Below are 25,373 nucleotides of genomic sequence, written 5' to 3' on the forward strand. Positions count from 1 at the left end.
GTGGCTGGGGAAACCCAGCCAGATGGGTGGGGTATAAATCAATAATAATAATAATAATGGGATTTAATAACAACTTCTGGCTGTGTATGATGCATATAGTACTGGTCCTGAGCTTGCTATTCTGTACTCCAATCTCCAAGCTGCATATGGGGTGAATGGTGGCATGATAATGCTTCTGGATGGGCAAGATGCTATCTCAGTTTCAGTGGTGTTGGGCAGGAGAAGGCACATTTTGAGCAGGGATGGGGGCTGACCACCACCAGGGACAGAGGCCTAGGGGTTTGGTCTCTGATCCTTATTTCAGCCCTCTCACTCCATCGGAAGTTACTGGTAGCATATCCACTGTGTCCTCTGGTCCGGTGGTGCTGTTGCTGAATGCTAGATTGGTCCATAATAAAACTATGCTCATGCACAACCTAATTGTGCATAACTAGGGGGTCGAGGTGGAGGTGTTGCTACTGTCCATAAGAGCAACATCTTCTTGGCCAGGAAGCCTCTTGATCTTGGGATGGGCTCAGAGGGTTTGCATCTGGTATTGGGCCGGAAAGACAGGGATGCTGCTGGTCTACTAAACATCCCTGATCCGGCTTGCTGAAGTAGTCTCTGAGGAGGACCCTAAAATGATAATCTTGGGTGATTTCCATATCCACCTCCACATGGAGGCTGCTGTCAGGCCAGCTAGAGACTTCATGGCAACCATGGGTCTCTCTCAGATGGCCACTGGTCCAGCACACCAGGCAGGGCACACTCTTGATGTAGCGGGAGTGCAAGGCACTTCCTTGTCATGGTCAGACCCTTGTCATTATCTGGTTAAGTTTGGGCGGACACTGGCAATTCCCCCCTGTAAGAATGGTGGGCCGGTTCAGATGGCCTGCCCTCAGAGGCGTGGAGCTGGAGCAGCTCCTTGGTACTCTAAGGAGCTCCAGACTAGGGTTTCCCAAACTTCCCAGCATCCCTGATCACTGGCCCTGCTAGTTAGGGATGGTAGCAGTTATTGTCCAATAACAGCTAGAGACCCAAGTTTGGGAAACTCTGCTCTAGACTATGGACCAGGCCGGAGAAGACTGGAGCACAAGTGGGTAGTCTCGCTCTGAAGCCAACCGAACACTGGCAAGAACTCACAATCATGCTTGCCATGTGCAAGTGTGGGCTGTGAATAAAGCTCATTTTGCAGCTTGCATTGTGTCCTCTAGTAGCCAGCCAGCTGAGTAATTATGGAAGGTCCAGAGGTTACTGACTTCCAGCTATTGGCCAGTTGCAATATCCAGTTTTTGGAGAAGGTGGTGGATCAATTGGATCAGTGAAGTAATAAGACTAATTTGATAAAGTTCAGTATATCTGAAGAAGTGTGCATGCACATGAAAGCTCATACCAATGGCAAACTTAGGTGGTCTCTAAGGTGCTACTGGAAGGATTTTTTTTATTTTGTTTTGATAAAGTTTAGTTCATTATGCAACTGAGATTCAAGAAATATTAATTCTTAGCTTATCTAGATATCTGCCATGACACATGGTTGAAAGGAATGACATTCCTAGTTCAAACGTTTTATTTTTCAAGCTGTAATCACTGTGAACAGGTTGGAATGACTAATGCTGTTAGCTGTAAAGGACTGATGAGACTTAGAGCAATTCGGTAAATTGGAAATCCCCAATTTAATCCACACTTCTCAATTTGAAGCCCAGTTTGCACTGGATCACTTTGAAAATGCCATGCTGTTTATATTAGCAACCTCACTGCAAAGATCTTGCTTGCCTCCCATTAACTCTTTCTCCTTCTAACACCAAAAAGTTAGCAGTTTTAAAAATAGGTTTCAGTTTTATACTATTCATGCAATTCAAGCTAGTTCATATCAAAGAAGTTAATACTTGCCTGCGGTGTATCTTTTTGCATTGATGTAGTGATTTTAAATTTTGTCCGTTTACTGCTGAAGTTCATATTTAATGAAAAAGTAGACTCTGCTTCTACATCTTCCTGCAATGAGAAAAGCATGTGTATTTCACACACAAATGATGCCTAACACATTAACAGCGTGTCTGTTTCCCCAAGAACAGTGAACAGCTTGCATGAAAAATATCTAGAGTTACATATGGCTTACATCTTTGCTGTTGAAATATAAACATATTGCTATTTTTTCTTCTTCAACTTGGCAGGTCTGAATTATTTAACTTCCCTATGGAGCAGTTTGGCAACTCAAGGCACTCAAGATAATGCATTTTACATATATGATTGTTTTTAAAACGAGCCCAGTGTAATTGTTCCACTATGCTGAACACAAAAATGCCTAATGTTGTTAACAAGATTGAAATATAGCAAGATAATAATTAGAACATGTTTTAGTCTATCAATCCTGTGACATTCCTGGGGAAAGTTAGAAAGTGCACTTCCTAGTCCTCTTAAATTGAATTACAAAAAGGCACTGAGGAAAAATGCAACATTTCTTACAGATAATCTCATTTCAGCCTATGGGGATAGATATAGCTTTAAGAACATGAGTTTGTTGCACAGCTCAAAAATTAGGTTTGTAATAACTGTCTACTGCCTTGTCTCGGAGACCCTCAGTCAGGAATGTTCTGGGTAAGTTGTACTTCAGGATGTTCTTTTTGCTAACTATGGAAACTCAAGTCCCCTCAGATGCACAGGAAACAGGCACACTCAGCACTCCTAGCTTCAATACTTTAGGTGGGGCCCAGTGAGATTTTTGAGGTTTTGTCCATTTTGAGGATTAAAACTTCAAGTCATTTTTACCAACTGTTTCTGAAAGAACACGGAGATTCAAAAGCAGTTTGCAAAGGGGCATAGGGACTGGTACTTGAGAGGGATGTGGTGGCACTGTGGTCTAAACCACTAAGCCTCTTGGGCTTGCCAATCGGAAAGTCGGCCATTTGAATCTGCACAATGGGGTGAGCTCCCGTTGCTCTGTCCCAGCTCCTGCCAACCTAGGAGTTTGAAAGCATATCAGTGCAAGTAGATAGGTACCGCTGCGGCAGGAAGGTAAATGGCATTTCCATGCGCTCTGGCACGTCGCGGTGTCCCATTGCACCAGAAGCAGTTTAGTCATGCTGGCCACATGACCCAAAAAGCTGTCTGCGGACAAACGCCGGCTCTCTCAGCCTGGAAAAGCGAGATGAGCGCCGCACCCCACAGTCGCCAGGGGTCCTTTACCTTTACATTACTTGAGAGGCATGAAGTTCATGGTTTTTAGGCAGGTGTAATTTGCATTGTTCTCATGGACAGTGTTCCAAAACCACATAAAAATGTGGCCAATCTGAAATTCTATAAGCAAAAGATGAGGAACCTCTGGCTCTCCAGATGTTGATGGACTCCAACCCCCAGCCAGAATGGTCAATGGTCGGAGAAGATGGGAGCTGCAGTTCAGCAACATCTGGGGAAGCACAGGTTGCACTCCATTGCTATACAAGCTGTGGGCGATAGTGACAGACGGCAACACTTCATCTCCCCCATAAAACAAACACAAAACACTTGCAAATGTCCAGTAAGTGAAGACAGAAGCAAATACATTCTACGTCCCTTTGGTGACGTACCTTCTCAGAGTCATGGTTGATCATTTTGACATCAAGTAAGGACTTAATCGTTTTTGTCAATTCTTTCTCATTCATCTGCGTACTGTCTTGAAGTTCTCTATAACTGACAGTTTCACTGTTGTTGAAGGCAAGCAGCACTGCCATTTGGTATGTTGTAACCATGGCTACATACGGTTTGCACAAATAATTCATTTTAACTTCACCTGCAAATCAACGATGCATTTCATGAACAGGTTCAGCTCACATTACAAATTTTAAAAATGGCACTCTCCTTCAACGTGGGGGCAGGCATGGAGAAGCCCAAGGCTGGTGGTTAACCGAACCAAGCATGCAGAGAAGAAATGAGCTAAGGGTTTTATTAACTGTGCAAATAAGAACTCGAATAATGCATGTTTCTGTACACAGCTGGGATACTGAGGTATATAAAAATTATGCATGGTTTGAGAAAGCGGATAGCAAGACGTTTTTCTCCTTCTCTCATAATACTAGGCCCCAAGACCACCCAATATGGCTGAATGTTGGAAGATTCATGTCAGACAAAAGAACAAATATCTTCCCACAGCGCATAGTTAAACAATGGAATTTACTCTCACAAGTAGCAGCGCTGGCCACCTATTTGACAAATTCATGGAAATTAAGGTTATCAGCGGCTACGGCCATGATGGCTATTTACTACCTATACTGCCAGAGGCAATGTGCCTCTGAATACCAGCTGGCGGGAAACGTAAGTGGGCAAAATATTGTGGAGTTTAGGTTGTGTTTGCTGACTTCCCATAGGCATCTAGTTGGTCACTGTAAGAACAGGATGCTGGACCGAATGAGCTGCCAGTCTGATTCAGCGGGGCTATTCTTATATTCTTTCATTTAGTGTAGTCATATCCACATCCATTACCCCCCAATCCTGTCTCCCGGTGTCTGCATTAATTTGTTCCTTGTGCACACACTGCCATAATGTCCTTCTGTCCTAGCTTTCCAGATCTTGCTAACAAGGACCTTAAACTGTTCCAGCTCAAAGCACTGTTGAAGAATCAAACTATGCCGAGTTGCCTGTATAATCAACCTGAATCTTATGCTAACATTTTACTTTTTTCAACCTTTACTAATAACTGGGTGTTTTCCAAAAGGCTGTCTCAAAATACAACTCATTTCTGGAGAACACACTGTTAATATTGCAAAGATACAATCTGTAAAGCAATAAATCCTACAGGCAAGCTTCAAAGGAGATGAAATTAAGATACCTGTTTGTGTTAAATCAGCACAATCATATTAACAATGTCAACAAAAGTAATTTTAAGAGGGTTTTTAAAAAAATTTTTTACAAAACTTCCAAAGGATTTATGGGTTCCAATAATCAAAAACTAGCATTAGCATATTAGAAGTTTCCAGAAGGTAAAAAGCATGCACACTTATTTTTACCTGTGCAGAGATAATGAAGCCAGGTGAGTTTCCTCCCACTGAAATGCTGACTGTAAAATAATTCAAACTGTAAAACAAAATCATTCTTTGGGTCAAATATTTTAAGAGATTAAGTCATCAGCCAAATACCTCAAGACAAAGAATTCTGGTTAGTGCAGAGCTTAGAATAATAATACACAATAATACAATGAACCTTCTTCAAATGTCAGATATAATGTGACATATGCTTGTAAAATCATGAAGCAAAAAGATCCAATCATAAAGAAAGCGCAAACACAGAATCATGGAATTGTAAAGTTGGAAGGAACCCTGAGGATCATCTAGTCCAGGCATCCCCAAACTGCGGCCCTCCAGATGTTTTGGCCTACAACTCCCATGATCCCTAGCTAACAGGACCAGTGGTCGGGGAAGATGGGAATTGTTGTCCAAAACATCTGGAGGGCCCAAGTTTGGGGATGCCTGGTCTAGTACAACCCCCTGCATTCAGGGTTGTGTGTGTGTGTGTGTGTGTGTGTGTGTGTGTGTTGCATAGCTACCAGCACTCAATGCTTTTGATAGCATGGTTTGGGCTAGACCCCACATCTCTGAAAAATCATCTCCTTTTCTACAGACCCTCTTGGGTGTTAAATTCAGCATAGTATGCTGGAGACATGCATCTTTACTCTGGCTTTTGACACTGTGCATTTTCAGGACCTTCTTGTGACTAATCTGTTTTAACTATTTTTAATATTGAAGTTTAAATTGCTGTAATCTGCCCTGGGACCTGATGGTGATGGGCAGATAATACTGTTTAATAATAATAATTACTATTATTACTGCCAACTTTAATTAGTACAATTACCGACATGTACCTTTAACTGGATCTATTAGCATTCCACTGCAGAATATACTTTTTTTTTAATTCATAGCTAATCACTTTATATAGATTTTTAATATGACCAGCTACCACCTTGTGAAGAAAGTAACTAGCTCCTTGAGGCACACATGAAGCAGGACCAACAATTTCAAGCAAGCAACTTGTGAGGCAGGCAGTTCCTGCTCTTCTTAAAGCTTAGGCTCGCTGGGCGACTGACGGTGTTTCTAAGGAGTGTGTGTTGGTAACTCCTGAGCACCCCATTGAGTCCCTCTTGGAAGACAGCAAAAAGGTCACTAGAGGAGCCAGCAAACCAGGCTTTGTAACCTGTTTAAGGGTCTCTTAGCTCTAAGAATTAGCTTCAAAAGCTGCAAGATAAGCTCTAAATTCAGAGCAAGTCATGGCAGAGAGGACTAAAAAATTTCAAGAGGAGTATTCCTAGATCCTGAAGCTGAGGCTCCAATACTTTGGCCACCTCATGAGAAGAGAAGACTCCCTGGAAAAGACCCTGATGTTGAGAAAGATTGAGGGCACAAGGAGAAGGGGACGACAGAGGACGAGATGGTTGGACAGTGTTCTCAAAGCTAGGAACATGAGTTTGACCAAACTGTGGGAGGCAGTGGAAGACAGGAGTGCCTGGTGTGCTCTGGTCCATGGGGTCACGAAGAGTCGGACATGACTAAATGACTAAACAACAACAATTCCTAGTTCCTTTCTTTTTCCCTTACTTTGAGCTAACTAACTATACAGATAGTAGAATGAGATAGTAGAATGTAATACCACACACTAGTCTATTTCCTAAGAGGGTTAAATCATATTATTGAAACCAGCCACAGAATCTTTAAACACCACAACAGAACTTTGAACATTCTGTCTTTTGTTAAAGGATTGAGAGAAAAGCCTGCAATTCTTCAAGCAAACCCGAAGAATGCCTCGTGCTATACTTATTATAAAAGATAAACCAAAATATGAATAGTTCACTAATGATAATTAATAAAGGTTTATCATTGGAATTAAGCACTAGATATTCATGAAAGTCAAATGTACACGTTAACTATTCAAGTAATAGCCTTTAGAACTGTATTTCATTTCCTATTAAGGAACATTTATCACTCATTACTTACATTAATTGCTCATTAAATAAAACTGATAGCTACAGTGGAGATTGCTAATACAACATCAAAAAACCCTGGTCTAATTTAATTCACAAGCCTCAGGGGTTAGAATTTATTGGGGCCATCTCCCACTGACACAAGGAGGTTCATAAAAAGAAAATGCACGGGAGACTTTCCATTTCAGAGCCTCCCCTTTTCCTTTGAAGCCTGTCTGAAACCAGCTCAGAAAAAGGCAAACTCTATCTAAATTCTAAGTACATTAGTTAATTTTGTCTGATCAAATAAATTAGAAAGCGGGATTTAGAAAGCAAATCACTGATTAAAATGACAATTTAAATAGCACAGAGTTAAGCCCTTATTAAGGCTGTTGCTAACATTTCAATTCTGCAAATCTGCAAGAAAGGTTGATGTCAACTAACAATTTGTGCATCAGTCCTGTCATTGCCATTCACTATGTAGCAGCATCCCGCCCCAGGGATGTACAGAAAAAAGTAAACAGTATCCCTTTGCAGTCACGCTGGACTGTCCACTGGTATCAAGCTGTTCCTAATAACCAAAGCATTTTAGTGTGGTGCATTTCATACCAGTTTGTATTACTAGAATTTCCTACTAACTTCTCTTGCCCATCTGTAAGAACACACAACATATTTCTGCTTCTCAGGATTGGGCCAATATCTGGTTTTCGACAACATGATATTTGTTGTTGTTTAGTCGTTTAGTCGTGTCTGACTCTTCGTGACCCCATGGACCATAGCACGCCAGGCGCATATCAGCAGCTAAATACTGCAATATGCTGATATATCACAATGTCTGAAATGTATCTTGGTTGCCTCCCCACTTTACCAATAATTAAAATAAAAACAGCACCGCTCCAGCTCTCTCATTATAAGCAGTCAGTTTCCAAAAGCCTGTTGGAACAAGAAAGTCTTAACCTTGATGCCCAGTTAACTGTGCATGAAACTTAATAAGAATGTACCAATGGACAAGTCGCTGTAGTTATATGTTGTTCTTGTATTTACATGAAAACCAATAAAAATTATTTGGATAAAAAAGACAGACAGACAGTCTTAAACTGTTGTCGGCAGGAGGACAACAAGTAGGGAGCCTGTCTAGCTTCTCTAGGGAGTTGCAAAATCTGGGAGAAGCCACTGAGAAGTCCCTCTCCCGCATCCCTACCAAGTGCGCTGGGTCGAAGGTTAGAAAGGAATGGCAGCAAAAGTCCAACAATACTGTGACAGTATCTGCTGTCTTTTTATTTTAACTTTTTAGGGCAGGAGAGGGAGTAGAAGGGGAGACCATATAGCCCCAACGTATTAGGAAGCAGGAATCCAGTGCAAATGGAGGATGAAAAAGAGTAGAACATTTATTAGTTATGCTGGCTACAAAAGAAGCCGCCAAAATGTGAATTTTACATGGTCAGATAACACGGCTGGCTCTGATGAAAAGTGGATGGTTGCTGAGGCTGTCTCAAGCACTGGGTATTAGTTACAAAGACTGCCCTTACCTGAAGGAAGCCCTTCCTTTATGAACAAACTAGGGACTTGAGTTAGGATCGACCAGCTTCTCTGTACCCAAAAGAATTATCTCCCACCCACTATTATAACCTTGCCACTTTGATTTCTACACTACTTGGAACTTGTGAAAAGATGCACGAATTGAAGCGGTGGCAGTTCTCAGTTTCCAACACAAAACCACACAATGACTGATACCACATGAAGGATGGAAGGAAAAAGCCTACAAAACCAGCTGTTAGGAATGGGAAAAGTTTAGGAACTTTTAGGTTTGCTATCATAGGACAGCTATGTTTCTCAACTGGCAGTCTGCCAATCCTCACACTGGTAAAAGTGAGGTTGCTATTTAGAGTGTTCTTGGTACCCAGGCCCCCAGCCTATAAAGGTAGAGAGTACCTCATACAGAAGCTGAGGCTCCAATACTTTGGCCACCTCATGAGAAAAGACTCCCTGGAAAAGACCCTGGTGTTGGGAAAGATGCACAAGGAGAAGGGGACGACAGAGGATGAGATGGTTGGACAGTGTTCTCGAAGCTACGAACATGAGTTTGACCAAACTGCAGGAGGCAGTGCAAGACAGGAGTGCCTGGCATGCTATGGTCCATGGGGTCACGAAGAGTCGGACGTGACTAAACGAATAAAAAACAATAACAACACCTCATACTCTCTGAGCAGATTCTTCCAAAACTCTAAAGCAGGGGTCACCAAACTTTTTCAGCAGGGGGCCGGTCCACTGTCCCTCAGACCTTGTGGGGGGCCGGACTATATTTTTTTGGGGGGGGGAATATGACTGAATTCCTATGCCCCACAAATAACCCAGAGATGCATTTTAAATAAAAGGACACATTCTACTCATGTAAAAACATGCTGATTCCCGGACTGTCCGCGGGCCGGATTGAAAAGGCGATTGGGCCGCATCTGGCCCCCGGGCCTTAGTTTGGGAACCCCTGCTCTAAAGCATCCACATTTATTTATACCCTGCCCATCTGGCTGGGTTTTCCCAGCTACTCTGGGCGGCTCCCAACAGAATATTAATAATGATAATAAAAAGTGATAAAACATCAAACATTAAAAACTTCCCTAAACAGTTAACAGCCTAGCAGCAAACAAGAGCTTTAAAGACTCCATGGGAAAAATCACCTCATGGGCAAAGAGCAGATACTTCCCATTCTTCCACTATGTCTAACCCAGCAATCCTGATAGTGCTAGGGGGGGGGGGGGTTGAAAGCAGTTTTTTAAAAAAGAAAATGAATGATGGTGGAAGGGGAAAGCTAAACTGTTTCTGACTTCTTAGGGAATGAGAAAAGGTTCCCTAGCAGATGGGTGTCAAATTCATTTTATCTGACAAGCTCTGTGTAAGTGCCACAACGGAAGCAACTTCCAGTCTGAAGGCTGACTACTCCTTTCCCCAGAGATCTGAAAAGATATTCAGGAGCCATCCAAGATGTGCAAACGACACAGAACTGGTCGGATTCTTTTCATTTAGTTGCATCAAGAGGTTAGGCCGAGCTGATAGCTGTCCAAGAGGAGGAAAATAAAAAGTCGTCCTTAAGAAAGCTTGGTCTTTTCATTATGTCAACTGGAGTACATCAGGTTGCAAGTACAAGACTGTTTTAAAAGGAAAAGCCATCTCCCCCCCCCCCAAATTGCCACAAAAGCAACAAGAAATCAGGAACTATGTTCAAGAATGAATTCTCTGGCTATAAAATGCACAATGCAGACAGAAAGATGTGTCTCATGGTTTCTAATAATGGGAATATGACCCAATCTTTGTTAATCAAAGTTGCCAGAAAAAAGAAAAAACAAACCCTCAGACACTAAACATGACATGTGAACTCTTAAGACAATTGTGCTAAGGATGAAGTAGATGCAAAAGATATTCCCATAATGAAGTGATGGAAATTGGAGCACTCTTAGAAATAATATATTCCAATCAAGTATCACACGTAATTTGGATCGTGTTTTAGGAGGTAAAGTCTATCACATGAAGAAACTATTTTCACTGAAGGAACAATATGTATATATTTTGCTTTTTCTTAAAACCCAGGAGGAACAGAGAGTTTCTGAACTATAAAATAAAATGTCAGTAGCAATTAGTGCTTTCAAAACTGTTAGGAACAAACTATGAGCCAGTGGCTTGAATTCAGTTTCTTTCTTCCTGTGTGTGTGTGTGTGTCCGTGTACACATGCAAGTTTGAGAGAAAATATCTTTCAGTAGAATCAGCAAGTTTTATGACACAACTAATCCTTTCCTAAGCACCCAACCTATAACTTACAGAAAGAACAGGTGGTCTTTCAAATTATACAGAAGGACATCAAAAACTGTGCTTGCCAGGGAACACAGAATTTATGCTAGCCGTACACATGAAAGAAAACTGAATCAAACTACTTGGAAACAGAACATGTTATCCAGACATCTTACTGATATTCCCACATACAAAAAACCTTGTTTGTTAGAAATGTCAACAATACTGAAATTTCAGTCACCTTCAAGTTGTAATATACCAGGGTTTTAAAAGTTCCTAATGGTTGCCAGAACCTAAAGCTGAGTATTTGCAGCTAAATTTGGGGTGTTTATCGCGATTAGCTCCAAAAAATATTAAGCAGCAATTTGTCCAAGATGAAAGTGGGCGGAGGCAGTGAAAAAGTGTCCAGAGCATTCAGCGGTCACGAACAAATATATTTTTCTGCTCTAGAAATTAAGATAAATTTCTCAGCAAGTGGAGCAATGAACTTATGAATACCCAGGTTTGTCTCAATGCACCAATACTACAACCATGAGAATGGGGTCAAGTTAAGCAGTAGTATAAACTCGTAAATCATAACACAGAGGAAAATATGCAGCAAACAACATAAACTGGAATGATACTGATGCACCCCTTGTTGGAGACAGTATACAGTATTCCAAACACTTTGTAGGTTTTTTATGCTTGCAGGTTACATTGTAACTTAGAGAGGAGTGCAATTAAATTTCAAATCCGAATAAGTCAAAATGGGAATTTTAAATATATGTTTACTGGCAATTTGGAAGTGCTAGACATCAACCCTTTCCCCTGCCACAGGAGGATTCTCATAATATTAAAAAGGATAGGAGATTTGTGCTGTCCTCTTAGGAGAATATAAGTTATCATACCTCACGTTCCTTACAGAACCATAAAAGCACTTTGTGACAGCATCCAAATCGAACAAGCATTTAGGTTACAGTGGAACCTCATGTTATGTACCGTCCTCCTTGCGAACGCTGCGGGTTACAAGTTCTGCTAACCCGGAGGTAGATGCCCCTTGTTGCGAACTTTGCCCTGGGATGTGAGTGGAAGTCACGCCCCGGGCAGCGGGAGGCACCATTAGCAAAAGCGCATCTCATGTTACGAGCAGTTTTGGGTTACAAATGGAACTCTAGAACGGATTAAGTTTGTAACCGGAGGTACCACAGTATTTATATGCAATGTGAATTATTTCTACACTAACACTGATCAGTTAAAGGCGGGCTTTTCTTCTACAAGCTGGTGCCCTCCACATATGTTTGAACTACAGCTCCCATCACCATTGACCAATGGCCATGCTGGCTATGGTTGATAGGAGTTGGTGTCCAACAACATCTGGAAGGCAACAGGTCAGGGAGGGCTGGTTGAAGTATTTCAATTCTCAACGCAAGTTAGTTATTAAATCTGCAAGAAATCTCCTACTAACCTACCATCTGTACACTTTTTTCCAGTTCCTGAGGAATTGCAAATGTAGATGAAGGCGCCTGAGTTAAAGGCCACGCACCAGCCTGAAAAATAAACACATTAAATACATTGTGTTATACTAAAACTTTTCTGGAAAAGGCATGTAAACCAGCCATCATTCTCTCTCTCATACGTCCACACCCACCCACAAATACAGAACAAGCCATGACACCCAAGCTGAATCACAGCAACCTTATTTGAAATTATGGGGTGCAAATGGAAACCCATGGAATACCATTAAAAAGTTTCAGAACACAAAACAAAAGCCCCTTCCTCCCCACATAGGAAGAGTTGGCTCAAAAGCAGAGAAAGCCAGGACTCTCCCATCTGTCAAAGCCAGCTGATAAGGGTTTCAGCCTTGCTACAGGCTGAAAACTATGGCTGCTTTCCCTATTAGCAACCAAGGAAAGAAGGCTAGGTTGACTAGAGACTGAGTGTTTATCCTCCCATACTGCATCCATCCAGGCTATACCTGGTTGTGATCACTCTTGCTTTTCTGCTCTTGCCACCTTGTCCCCGGAGTTGAGTGAAATGCTTCGAGCCTTGACTTAAAGCAGGCCTACTAACATGCGTCCCAATTTGGCCCGCAAGGACGTTCCCCACAAACCACACCCATCTACCCCATACCTGCATTTCTGGACACAATTATACAGGGACACCTGGGAGTTTTAAACACGCTCCCAGTTGCTCCTTCGTAAGTGGTGCTCCCTATCACACATATAGCTTGGCCACACTAACTGTATTCAGACATTCAGAGTGAACACATATGGGCTTAAAGTGGGGAGCGAGTGACTATGCACATGCAAACCCCAGCCCCAATGCACTGCATATGGGAATGCCCTCCCAGCAGATGTCAAGGCAATAAGGCAATTTTTTAAAGACATCTGAAGGCAGCCCTGTTTAGGGAAGTTTTTAATGTTTAATGCTGTATTGTGTTTTTAATATTCGGTTGTGAGCCACCCAGAGTGGCTAGGGAAACCCAGCCAGATGGACAGGGTAATTAATAATAATAATAATAATAATAATAATAATAATAATAATAATAATGTCTGAATTGGAACGGGCATGCACAGCAATATTAGCAGCAAGGCCTGCATGCTCACTCCCATCCCCACTTTAAGGCCACATGTGTCACCCTGAACGCATGAAGAAGGCTATTTGAAATGAAGCAACACACACAAATACACACACGCCTTAAATACCTGAAGAACGTATATCTGAAAACTAATTCCCAAATCTACGACGGTGTCCTGATTTTTTATGAAGTTGTTGAATTTGTTGTTAAGATCTGCACTGACACTCATGTCTGTATACATTCGATGGAGCTTGCTAGTAAACTCATAACCACAGGCTTGCTGGAAAACAAAAAGGCACATACAAGATTTGTAGTTAAGGCACACATAGACAGTCAGCAAGTGAGTAGCCTGCTTTTGTTTTAAAGAGCTACATGATAAATACTGAACAGCCACCCCATCTCCACTTTTGAGGAAAAGTTTTAAAACCACTCCAGCACTTAGGGTTGGAGGTGTGGTGACACTAGGGCTGCAATTGTATTTCTTTTTTAAAAGCTACCTGATCATAGCTCACACCCTCGACTGTAACCCAGAAAACCACCTGAATAACTTCTAAAAGGGCTTTGGGCATGGGGGCAAGGAGTTGTTCAACCTAAGTGGTGCCATGAGGCTCAACAAACAGAACCAACAGCCATATACACACACTGATTGCAGCAGTACCAGAACTACCGGTAGTTCTGGCTCTTCCCAAGATACCAGCTGATGAGCTCTGCAGAACCAGACTGCGGTGGCAGAGAAAATGCAGATGCATATTTCAGGCAGCAAAAGCTGTACAACAGGGGTGGGGAAGCTGTGACCACATGTTGTTGTACTACAACAACTCCCATCACCCACAGCCATTGGCCAGGCAGGCTGGGGTTGGCAGGAGTAGAGGCTCCAATAACATCTGGACATCTCAGCTACACTGAGAATGGCAAGGAATGCAATTTGTCAGTTTGCAGCTTTTGGGCACCATCTGCTGGTTCTTTTTTTAAATGACAAGCATCGGCTAGCTAATTCTCAGATAAAACATACAGACTGGACAATCCTACCAGAAGCTTTTCAGGGGCTGGGGATAGGTTTGCAATCAGGTTCCTAAAATTAGGTTAGATTCTAAGTACGTTTAGGGACATTTCCTTAGAATCAGCTTAGTAGCAGCTTAAAAGTGTCAACAACGGCTACTACTGTACTGTTGATTTTACTGTTCTAGCAAGCTAGAAATTACCTTCAATTTGTTAATCATAGCTTCTTCAGAGTCCATGGACATAGACAAACCATGTATAAGTCGTTTTGCCAACATTCTGGCATAGAACTGTATAGAAGAAGAGCAAGAGTTCAGATTTCTTTGCATTTCAAGACCCGCTTCGAGAGAGGGGAAAAACCAGAATTATAAGTAATTTGAAAAATAGGCATTACTTACTTTTTGGAAAACATCTTTGTCGTCAATGTATTTGAAAACAGTAATGAAGCTAGTAAGTTTGTCTTCTACTTCATTTTCTGTCATGCCTTTTGCAGATTTTTTTAGCAAGTTGTCACAATACTTGGCCAGCTCAAGTGTAAAGAAAGAAGAAAAGCACATTTGTCAAGCAGAATAGTATTAAGGCAGGACTAACAATGTGGTTAAGGCAGCATAGTTGTGTCGTCTTTTGGAAAAAGATACATGCCACGGCTAGTACTTTTAAAGAATGCACAGAATACAGATCAAGTGACCAAAGAGCTTCAAGTACACTTTCAGTTATCGTTAAAAACAGGCTTGTAAGTCAAGGATGGGCAAGCTGCAGTATTCTAGATGATACTGGTTTACACAGGCGTCCCACCATGGTTGTACATTAAGACAAAGCAAGGACCATTTTGCCTCAAGGGGGCATCTCAGTGATTCAGTTAGATGCACTGGCCTGGAAAAGCCTTTGAAAAACCACAAGATGTTATCTGAATAAAGTTAATGCTTACATCTAAACACTTTAGACAAGTATCTGGTACTTACCAGCTCGGGAGCTTTGCAGATAGACTTTGGTTCCCTATAGTTCACTACGGATGTCAAGGCCTATTTAGGAACACAAGAAAGATATCAGGTCATACATAATCTCAGAGCCAATTCCAAGTGGGTCCCCAACAAATGCATACAGGCTCCATCATGCTTCTTCACTAGATCCTGGCAAAAAGCAAGCTCTTCACAACTATTTTCAATTACTCAACATTTATTGGGTGCTAGCAATGTGCTGTAAGGTACAAAAGTGTCTATCAGGTTTACACACAAAAACAACAAACACAAAACCCCTCTGCTCTGGCCACTGGGTAAACCTAGTGTAAAACGCAAGGGTAAAAAGTCAAGCCCTTCCCACTAATTCAAAACTGAAACATTCAAGTAACTGCTTTTAAGAAAGTCTCAGGAAAATATTGGGGAATAGGATACCTGCTAGCTGCAAAGCATGCTGGGAGACATGAATATGGGTGTCTGTTATTAAGGATTGCATTCAATGTCTGCAAATGATATGTGTTTTAGGAACACCAAAAACTAGATTTCCAAGATTTTATAAATTGTGGGTTATATTCAGTGCTAGACAGGCTCAGAATAGTCCCAATGAAGTACAGTGGTACCTCGGGTTACAGACATTTCAGGTTACAAACTACGCTAACCCGGAAGTAGTACTTTGGGTTAAGAACTTTGTCCCAGGATGAGAAGAAAAATTGCACAACAGCAGCGCAGCAGGAGGCCCCATTAGCTAAAGTGGTGCCTCAGGTCAAGAACGGTTTCAGATTAAGAACGGACCTCCAGAACGAATTAAATTTGGAACCAGAGGTACCACTGTAAATGAAACTAAGCAATGCCCATTAACTTCAACAGGTCTACTCTGAGTAGGACTAGTACTGGATACAAACCTAATACAAGTAGGTTAGAAAGGAGTTAGTCTCCTTCCAACATGCAATGAACTTACAGGTATTTTGTGATAATATGCACGATTTTTAAAATGTGACACCATTGTATAATAATTAAGTGTAACTGCAAGTGAGGAATGGAAGTATTTCAAACACTGGATTACTAAAAGCAGTATACTTCTCAGAACTGAATGATTAAAAAACCACAATGGTATAGGCCATTGACCTATGCCTCCAATTCCAAACTTGTGCGCATTTTCCATAACTGCTCATTTATTGGGATAGAAACCTATGCACAGACCACTCTATATGACTATGAAAAGCCACTGAGCACGTATAATTCAGGACCATGGATTATGCTTGTGAGTTTCCTGGTAAACACAATCCATGAATGGTTTGTTGACATTAGATCCTGAAGCACATGTGAATGGTTGTCTCTTTTATCCATCTAACATGGTGTAGGAGATTAGTTTAGCACAGGTGTGGAAAACCTATGGCCCTCCTGATCTTCCTGAACTACAACTGCCATCAGCCCTAGTAAAGGTCAATGGGCAGAGGTGATGGGACTTGTAGTCCAACAACTTCTGGAGGACCAAAGGTTTCCACTACCTGGTTTCATACAATGACATTCATGTACCAAAGACGTATATATTTAAGGAAACCTGTGCTTATTCATTTGATTTTGCTTCCAAATTGTCTTGAAAACATTAGATTGCCATCCTGTTCCAATTACTTTGTGTCAGGTGAAATCATTCATACCAATTTATGATAAATCAAACCACATTCACGACTGATATTCAATCTCACTATTCAATGCAACAGGTAGGATTCCTCATAAATTATGTTCCTTACAGTTATTTGGTAGACAAAGCCTTTTCACCGGGCTTACCTTGTCAAGGGCACTCATAAATCGCTGGTCGCCGTTCAAAACGCTGCTGATGAGCTGAACAAATTTACTGTGTACTTCCAACACTGACTCCACAAACTGAGTGGGCATCTGAGGATAGAATCACAGGTGTGTATTTTTTCCAAACGCAACAGAGTAATATTACAAACAGGCACTTTGCTTGACCAAAAGGTGTTGGGAATTATGCCAGAGAGAAAATGTGAAGTGCAGCACACTCCTTATAGTTGTCTACTCAGAAGTAAGTCCTACTGGATTTGATGTGGCTTATTCCCAGGTACTAAGGTGTGAAAATGTAACAGAATAATACAACCTCCAGGAAATATTTGCTGTATTCAATTTACACAACTGTGCATCACAGAATTCACATGTTGCATTAGTTTATGCTAGCAATAAGTACATTTCTCATACAGAAATGTAGTGATTGCACCTCTCTTCTTGAAAGACTGGCAGCAAACTGCAGCTATAAATGCATTTACTTTAAGCTAGTTCCATCCTATTGGTTCCCTGGGTGCGTGAATACTGAAGGACATATTAACAAATTAACATATTAACAACATATTAACAAATGTCAGATTTCACGCTGTGTTAGAAAGAATAGTGAGGAGCACTACTACCATGTAATCATTTTTGGCAGGGTCAGAAACATGGTAGACTTTCTTACAGTGATTACATATTCAGTAATAGAGGAATGCCATGGTTATAATAACAGTGTCTATTCCACTGTATGCTAAACCCCTAGCTCTTGTGAAAAAACAAAAATGGCAGTAAAGAAAGCAGGTCGATGTATAGACTAAATGGCAACAACCTTATAGAACTCCCCCCCCCCCACACAACTTCCCAACATCATCTTTATGCTTAGATTGATCAGAAATTCCACACTATTCCCATTGAAGACAAAACTTACGTTTTCCTGAGAAAGATTGCTGGTTGCTCTAAGGCCCTCGTCATGGATATGATTTTGTAGTTCCTGAATCATATGAGGTAATCCACTTGGCACAGCATGAAGCAACGTGTACATATTTGCCATGTCTGCAAGGAAAGGAAGGTCTAGTTTTCAGATGTGCTAAAAAAAATAAATCACTATAACTCATCAATGTTTAAACAGCATGATACTAAAAAATGAAGGCACCACATAAATGCAAATTCGGCAAAAGAGCAACAGGGAAAGGAGATGCTGTGGTCAAGACTATGCTGTAATTCAGGGGTGTCCAACCAGTTGATCATGATCTACCGGTCGATTGCGGGACGTCCCTGGTCAATCCCATTATCCTGATTGATCCCACCCCCCCCCAAAAGCTCAACAACTTTGGTCAAATCACTGCCAGTGTTGTTTTATTCTGGGAGTAGATCGCAGTCTCTTGGGAGCTGGACATGCCTGCTGTAATTAATATGAAAATTAACTGAAATTAAAGCAGAAAAGCTCTCAGAGCAATTTACAGAAATTAGGGAACCCCCCCCCCCCAATTCTCATTACATTACATATCCTAGACCACCACCACCTGAGCAAGCACTGGTTAAGCTATCATAAGTCACTCAAAACAGCAGCAGTGAAGAACCTGTGGCCCTCCGGACATCGTTGGACTCCAACTCCCATCAGGCCCAGCCTGCATGGCCAATGCTCAGGGATGATGGAATTGTAGTCTAACAACATCAAGAGAGTCACAGGCTCACCACCTCTGCTTCCTAACACAGGCAATCACAGCACAACATTCTTCTAGCTTCAAGGTGCAAGCCTTTGATGTAGCCAGAAATTGTATTCGGTATGGGTGTTGTGTATCAGAAAGAGCACTTGCTAACAGAATTGCTTTAAAGTAATGTGTTGATATATTGTTACCAATGTTCCTGCCAGAAAATACTATGAAACTTTGTTAAGATGTGTGAGAAGAGGCTATAGACAAAATGACAGAATTGCCCTGGAACAGACTGCTGAGCTGTGATAATGAATCATCAAATAAAGCCTTCCAGTGCTAGCCATACAGTAGACCTCAGTAGGTTACAACCCTGTGTTATTGAGATTGCTTGTGATAAGGAAGTTTCTTGTGAGGACACTATCCCTTTAAGTGGGTTGTGTTTAAATGAGTCGGGCGAGACTGGAAGGGGCCTCTGGATAGGATGATGCAGCAATAGAGATGCTATGGCTTCCTTTAACAGACTCCTCATTTTGTAAGGAGTTAATAAAGTTTATATTATGTTTATGGACACCCTGGATTCTGAAAGTTATTAATAAAAGAATAACACATGGCACCGGTAGTAGTTGGGTGCAGGCTGGACTTACTGCACAGAGTAACAAAGAAGGTGGAAAAGATACAAAAGATCAGGGAGAGGGGGAGATTTAAAAAAAAAACGAAAAAAGATGGAGCATCTAGTAACTCCAGAACCTCTTGCTTGCTCCAAGAATACAGCAGAGCGCTGGAAAAAGAGTCAGGCAAGAATTTGACCTCTTTATGAAAGCAAGTGGAGCTACAGAGAAAGATGGTGGGCAGATAGGGTTGCCAGACTCAATAGTGGACAGGACTTCTGTGCCTTTAATTGCCCTGCTCTTTTTTGAGTCTGGAAACCTTAAAGAGGAACCAGCAGACCCTTTGTTTAATTTCCAAGCAAAGGGTCTGGTGGTTTCTCTTTAAGGTTTCCAGACTCAAAAGAGAGCAGGGCAATTAAAGGCACAGAAGTCCTGCCCACTATTGAGTCTGGCAACCCTATGGGCAGAAGGCAGCTAGTTTTCTAAATATTGCTAGGTGAGAGGCAACTGAGTGAAGAACTAGCTAATTATGAGACTGTATTACAGATATTTCAGGAATGCGGCACTCCTAAACTAAATGAAAACTTCGAGAGATACCAGTTTCATAGGAGAGTACAAAAGGATGTGGAAACATTTGAATCCTTTATTACACATCTGAGACTGTAAAGCAAGATGTGTAATTTTGGAGGGGTATATGGGGTGTTGGGGGAGGGGGAGTATGTCTGCTGGGAGACCCGTTATGCTGTTTCTGGGGTAGTTTGTCCACTTATGGTCCGCACCCTGGACTCAGCTCTCAGCAGTGGTTCCTAGAACTGTTGGCATGCAACAAGGTCCACACTCCAGGAATGGCTACGACTGACAAGCTAACCCAGGTGAGGGTAGCCAATGGGTCTTAAACCCTTGGTAAATTAGGGACTTGTCCAGTCAATCTGCCACACAGAATAGACAAGACCGATAGCAGGTCCAAAAGGTCAAGAATGTGGTTTCTGCAGTTGCTGTAGAAGGGCAGATGGGGCTCATCAACCTGGAAAGGTAGCCTAATTTTAAACCTTGGCTGCCTTGTGGCTATACTCATTCATGAGAAAGGCTAAGGGAGTAAATCCTGAGGAATAATCCGCATCCCACTGCCTCGTGGGACATCATCAGGAGAGGAAAAGGCCAAGGATTAAACCCAACACAAACCCAGAGTGCAGTCCCTAAGGTGGTTGGATGGTGCCTCTTTCTGGCAATTCCTGCATAACTTGAGTGTTCACACTGTCCTGCATTTGGAAAGACCTGCAACTTTTGTAAAGAACAAATTCACTTTGCAAAGGTTTGAAAGCAAGCACAGACTGGGCTCAGATCAAAACAAAGAGGATTACAGCACCAGCACAGGATAAAACTTTTATTTGGGAAGTCTTCCAGAGGCATCAGGATTCAGTTACTGGACTGGACTCTGAATACAAATGGGGCTTTTGTTACTTACAAATTGGATACTGGAGCTCAAGTAAATGTATCTGTATCTGGGGCTACTGTGAAAGACTTGGGAGAGAAAGCCAAGCCATACAGCATGCGAAAAAGCTCCAACTTAAAACTTAAAAGTGCAGAGCTAGGGGAGTTTGGAAAATTGATGTTCAAGTAAGCAACAAAATGGTAAAGTTATCATCTGTAGTTGTTACTGCTGTAAATGGGATACCTATATTGGGACTGAAAAACATGCCATATTATAGATTTTATTAAGAAGCTGTACAGTACAGAAGGACAGGGTCACATGAACACTGAAGATCATGTGTCTTTATTGACATTGGTAAGCTCTCAGCAGATTATAAAATAAACTGCTTGAACCCTATTTTCAACTTATACATGCACCCAGGAATGTCCGGCTGGTTCTTAAGAGATAAAAGAGGAACTGGATAGACTAATTAAACTTGACATTATAGAGGGGGTTAAAGAACCCAAAGAATGGGTTCATTCTCTAGTCATAGTTACAAAAAAAGATGGATCCCTACAGCTGTGTGTGGATCCTAAAGAACTGAACAAATAAGTTAAGAGAACATTTTCGAATTCCTACTAGAGAGGAATGTTGCACTTGTCTTTTGTTAAATGGCAAGTGTAACATTTATTCCATATTTGAATGAATATTCTGGATTCTGGAAGGTGCTGCCCCTAAAACAAAATAGTAAGTCCTTGGACGAAGTGTAGGTCCATAGTTTTCCCTTCTCTCAGAAGTGGGAAACATGGATAGCATTGCAGCCTTCTTTCTCAGGTTTTCCTCAGTGGCAATGGGAACTTGGAAGCCCCGCAAGAGATTCTGGTGGGCAGGAAAACCTTCTTGTTAATCATGTCACATCATAATGACATCATGTGATTAGCAGGTAGGTAGACTGCCCACTTGTCAATTCTGACCCATGAGGCTGATCCAAACAAGGATCTACTTTGTGGAGCCAAAAGGATTCCCCCCTACTGAGACACTCAAGAGCAGCTGTGGGTTGGTCTACCATCCCTCAGACCATGTGGTGGGCCGGACTATATTTTGAAAAAAAAAAAACCTGAACGAATTCCTATGCCCCACAAATAACCCAGAGATGCATTTTAAATAAAAGCACACATCCTACTCATGTAAAAACACGCTGATTCCCAGACCGTCCGTGGGCCGGATTGAGAAGGCAATTGGGCCGCATCCGGCCCACGGGCCTTAGGTTGCCTACCCCTGCTCAAGAGTGTCCCTTCCTGGGTCACTAAGCTTATTTATACTAGAAAACAACATAGGTGACTATAAATTCAATTAAAAACATTTAGAAGGTTTATTATTTTGAATTCAAATTTTAATCACCCTGTATGTCTTTACCGTTTCTCTTCTCTTGTCGGATAATGTTATGGCATTCTGCGTGAAGGAACTGTAAGTGATCTGCTACCATTCGCTGTTGGCATTCATTAATTACTTTGCCATAGGAACTGGGGTGTAGATATTTTCGACACCTCATTTCTTCATCTTTTAATCTACATAAAACCTGAAAGAATTTTTTGAGATAGAGAACAAAACGAAGCACTGCATGGTTATTTAGGGACAGAACAAACATTCAAGTTTAAAGTAACAGAAACAAATTATGACCAAGGGAACTATTTAGGCAGAATGGATGCCCCAATACACGGTGAACTCCTGTCAAAATTGCTCATATTCTTGAACCGGAAAGAACAGTGGACCTTATCCTGACCCTTTAGGATGCTAATCAAATTTATTGCAATCTTCTTAAGTTCTCTCAACTATCATCAGCTATGCATGATTGTCCATATGGATAGCATGAGATCTCTAAATGGAAATAGGCCTTCTGAATATCTCTCTCATAAATCAGCATTAGAAGTCAGCTACATTTGAAGAATGGAACCTACTTAGAAAAATAAAAAAGCAATCAGTTGCTAGATATCTCCATTGCAAATAAATATCCTCTTCACCCTACCAAACAACTTTTATCACTCAGATCAACTTTAGAAGCCCTATTTTGGGTTTCTCCGCTGTCTGATGGCAGGTGGCTGGATATGAGGAGCATGTTAAGTGCCTTAATGAGTCAGGCCAAGGTCCACAAACTCCAGAACCCAAGGCTAGCATTCCACCTTGCTAGGGGGCAAGAAAGCTGAGCCTCATCCCTGAAAATGACCAAGTTCTACTGCCACACAGGTTGCTCACCCACATTTCTCATTTGCCATGGAAGCTGACAATCCAGGGGTCAAATGACCCCCATATGATAAAGTTTACAGAATGCAAAGTGCTTTATTTCCATGATCCTATGAACATGACTTGCAGAGCATACTAGCCCCTCCCACTTGCCTTAATTTTAGTTGTCTTGCTGCCTTTTTAGTGGTGGCAACCTCTATCCTGGCTTATATTTTTCCTTTACATGGCAGTGCCAGTATATACAAGGGGGACCCACCTCCTCCCTGCCTGCCTTTTTCAAGGAAGGGAGATGGTACAAAGCCTCCCCCAGGTGAGAAAGAGGCAAAAGTGAACCATGGTCACTGGCACGAGGTGCAGAACCCCTAAAGTGCAGGGCCCAGGGCGGTCACCCCATACTCCCCAAAATGACCCTGCCTATGATGTACAGAAACCAATGAGCTGGTGTATATTTTCTCTTGAGGAACACTGAATAATTGGCATCTATGTTGCACATAAATTTGAGTGTCTTACCTTTTCCATATACTGTGAGCAGTTTGACTCTTGCATTAAATTTGAAGCTTCTTGTTTATAATACTCCCCTGTTTCATTCAGAAAAGGACACTCAAAAATTTCCTGATAAAACTAAAATGAGAGAGGGTGATCAAGTACAAGTAAGGCAAGGGATGGAACAATTACCACAATAAGCCAAGACAACGAAAGACAGAAAAAAGAAATGATCTTTTACCTTCAGAGGGAATTTTTTCTTATACTGTTCAACATGAACAAAGGAGTTAATAACCCCATGGATTACTTTTTGATTTGGATCTTCTCCACAGCGATCACTGAAAGGTGGAAAAACAAAGCTCTCATAATGCATGCAATTTTACACATGGTCCAGACTTCAAAACCAGAAGGACAAATAGGCCTGGCTGTTGGTAGCCTTTTCAAGGACCAAGCAGTCTGCTGCCTGCGCTGTTCAATTCACAAACCCTTTGGGGAGTGCATATGTAATGCAGGGGTAGCCAGTGTGGGGCTCTGCACATGTTATGGGGCTACAACCTCTAAGCTCCCTGGCTGGGGCTGATGGGAGTGGCTGGACTGCAGCATCTGGAGGGAACCGCATTGACTGCACTTCCTTACAGTAGTGGAAAAAGCAAAATGCAAACTGACACCTATTTTAAAGGGCAGGCTTGTACTCTCCCAGTCCTCAGGCAAAGCCTTTGGATCTCATTCCCCATTCCCACCCCTTCTGAAGCACAAAGACCACTCAATGCAAAACAGCAGAAACCAAAATACAGGCAATCTTTGTTAGTGCATTTACCTTAAAATTATTTAACTGTATGCTTGTTTAATACCACCACAAAAAAATGCAATACAGTGGTACCTCATGTTGTGAACAGGATCCGTTCCAGCGGCCCGTTCGCAACATGAAAAGGCCGCAACATGAAGGGCGACATCTGCGCACGCGTTTGATGCTTTGCATGCGCAAAGTGCGATTTAGCACTTCTGCGCATGTGCACAGGTCACGGACGCGCCGAAACCCGAAGTAACCCGTTCCGGGACTTCCGGGTTCGGCGCGTCCGTAAACTTAAAAGACGCAACCCACAGCGGACGTATCCTGAGGTATGACTGTACTATCTTAAAATACTATTTCTGTAATACTACCCATGCATATTTCATTTGAAATGGAACTTAGCACCTAATTTTAATTTTTAAAATTTATAAAGTGCTTCGTGATCACCTTTGGATTTCTTGGCCAGAGCTCAGGGAGGCAAAAGCTGGGTTATTTCTTACTGAGAACAGAAGGAAAGCCTCAATTTCTCCTTACTATCAATTATTCAAGCTTTCTAGAAAGCATGGCTTTCTGGCTAGCGGGAGCAGGAAGAGTCTTGCCTCACTTGCACCCAAGATTCGGATAAGGGGGGGGGGTGGAATTAGGAGAAATGTTTCTTTTATTATCCAAACTACAATGCAATAGAGGCTTCTGAGAGTCCTTCTCACCAGAGGGCAATGAACATTCACACCTGATAAACAGGTGGGGGTGACCTGCAGCTGGGTTGAACAAGCAGTAGCCCACTTTTTCCTTTTAAAATGTTTTCAAGGTGAGGCAAAATCATGAGAGAGAGAGAGAGAGAGAGAGAGAGAGAGAGAGAGAGAGAGAGAGAGAGAGAGAGAGAGAGAGAGAGAAAAGAGTAGAGTGGAGGAGAGCAAGGTAGACCAAGTAAAAGGAGAAAGTTCAAAGTATACTGTACAATATTCCAACTAAGTCCCATATTGCAGGCTGAGGATAAGGAGTTCTAACACCATGATATGATGCAGGCAAAAGTGAACAACAGCAGGAAGAGTCAAGAGAAATGTGTTTTAATTCCACCACATATTAAGAACAGGAAGAGGGGGGAAGGATGGTTTCGATGTTTAATAGCTGACACCTTACACTGACCTTACATTCTTATTTATGCCAAGCAGATTAAAACTTGAAAGCAGTATTGCCACCAAAACTGGT

At 41.8% G+C, this 25,373-nt stretch overlaps 1 protein-coding gene across 4 annotated transcripts in view; it reads right to left on the reverse strand.

Annotated features, from left to right (window-relative positions):
* Positions 1-25,373, reverse strand: part of CUL2 (cullin 2) — a 52,433-nt gene that overhangs the window by 9,468 nt on the left and 17,592 nt on the right. For 2 of the 4 annotated variants that reach the window (XM_060280886.1, XM_060280885.1), the window contains exons 7-19: positions 23,616-23,712; positions 23,402-23,512; positions 22,052-22,229; positions 17,905-18,029; positions 16,983-17,090; positions 15,201-15,260; positions 14,637-14,765; positions 14,442-14,528; positions 13,367-13,519; positions 12,131-12,208; positions 4,959-5,025; positions 3,543-3,745; positions 1,870-1,971 (exon numbers count right to left, since the gene is read on the reverse strand). In XM_060280886.1, coding sequence (XP_060136869.1) covers positions 1,870-1,971; positions 3,543-3,745; positions 4,959-5,025; positions 12,131-12,208; positions 13,367-13,519; positions 14,442-14,528; positions 14,637-14,765; positions 15,201-15,260; positions 16,983-17,090; positions 17,905-18,029; positions 22,052-22,229; positions 23,402-23,512; positions 23,616-23,712 — 1,498 coding nt within the window. The remainder of the gene's footprint in view (positions 1-1,869; positions 1,972-3,542; positions 3,746-4,958; positions 5,026-12,130; positions 12,209-13,366; positions 13,520-14,441; positions 14,529-14,636; positions 14,766-15,200; positions 15,261-16,982; positions 17,091-17,904; positions 18,030-22,051; positions 22,230-23,401; positions 23,513-23,615; positions 23,713-25,373) is intronic. The other 2 variants (XM_060280887.1, XM_060280888.1) reach the window with 1 other exon arrangement.

Source organism: Zootoca vivipara, chromosome 12 (assembly GCF_963506605.1).
Source record: "Zootoca vivipara chromosome 12, rZooViv1.1, whole genome shotgun sequence".
Classification (NCBI taxonomy): Eukaryota; Metazoa; Chordata; class Lepidosauria; order Squamata; family Lacertidae; genus Zootoca; species Zootoca vivipara.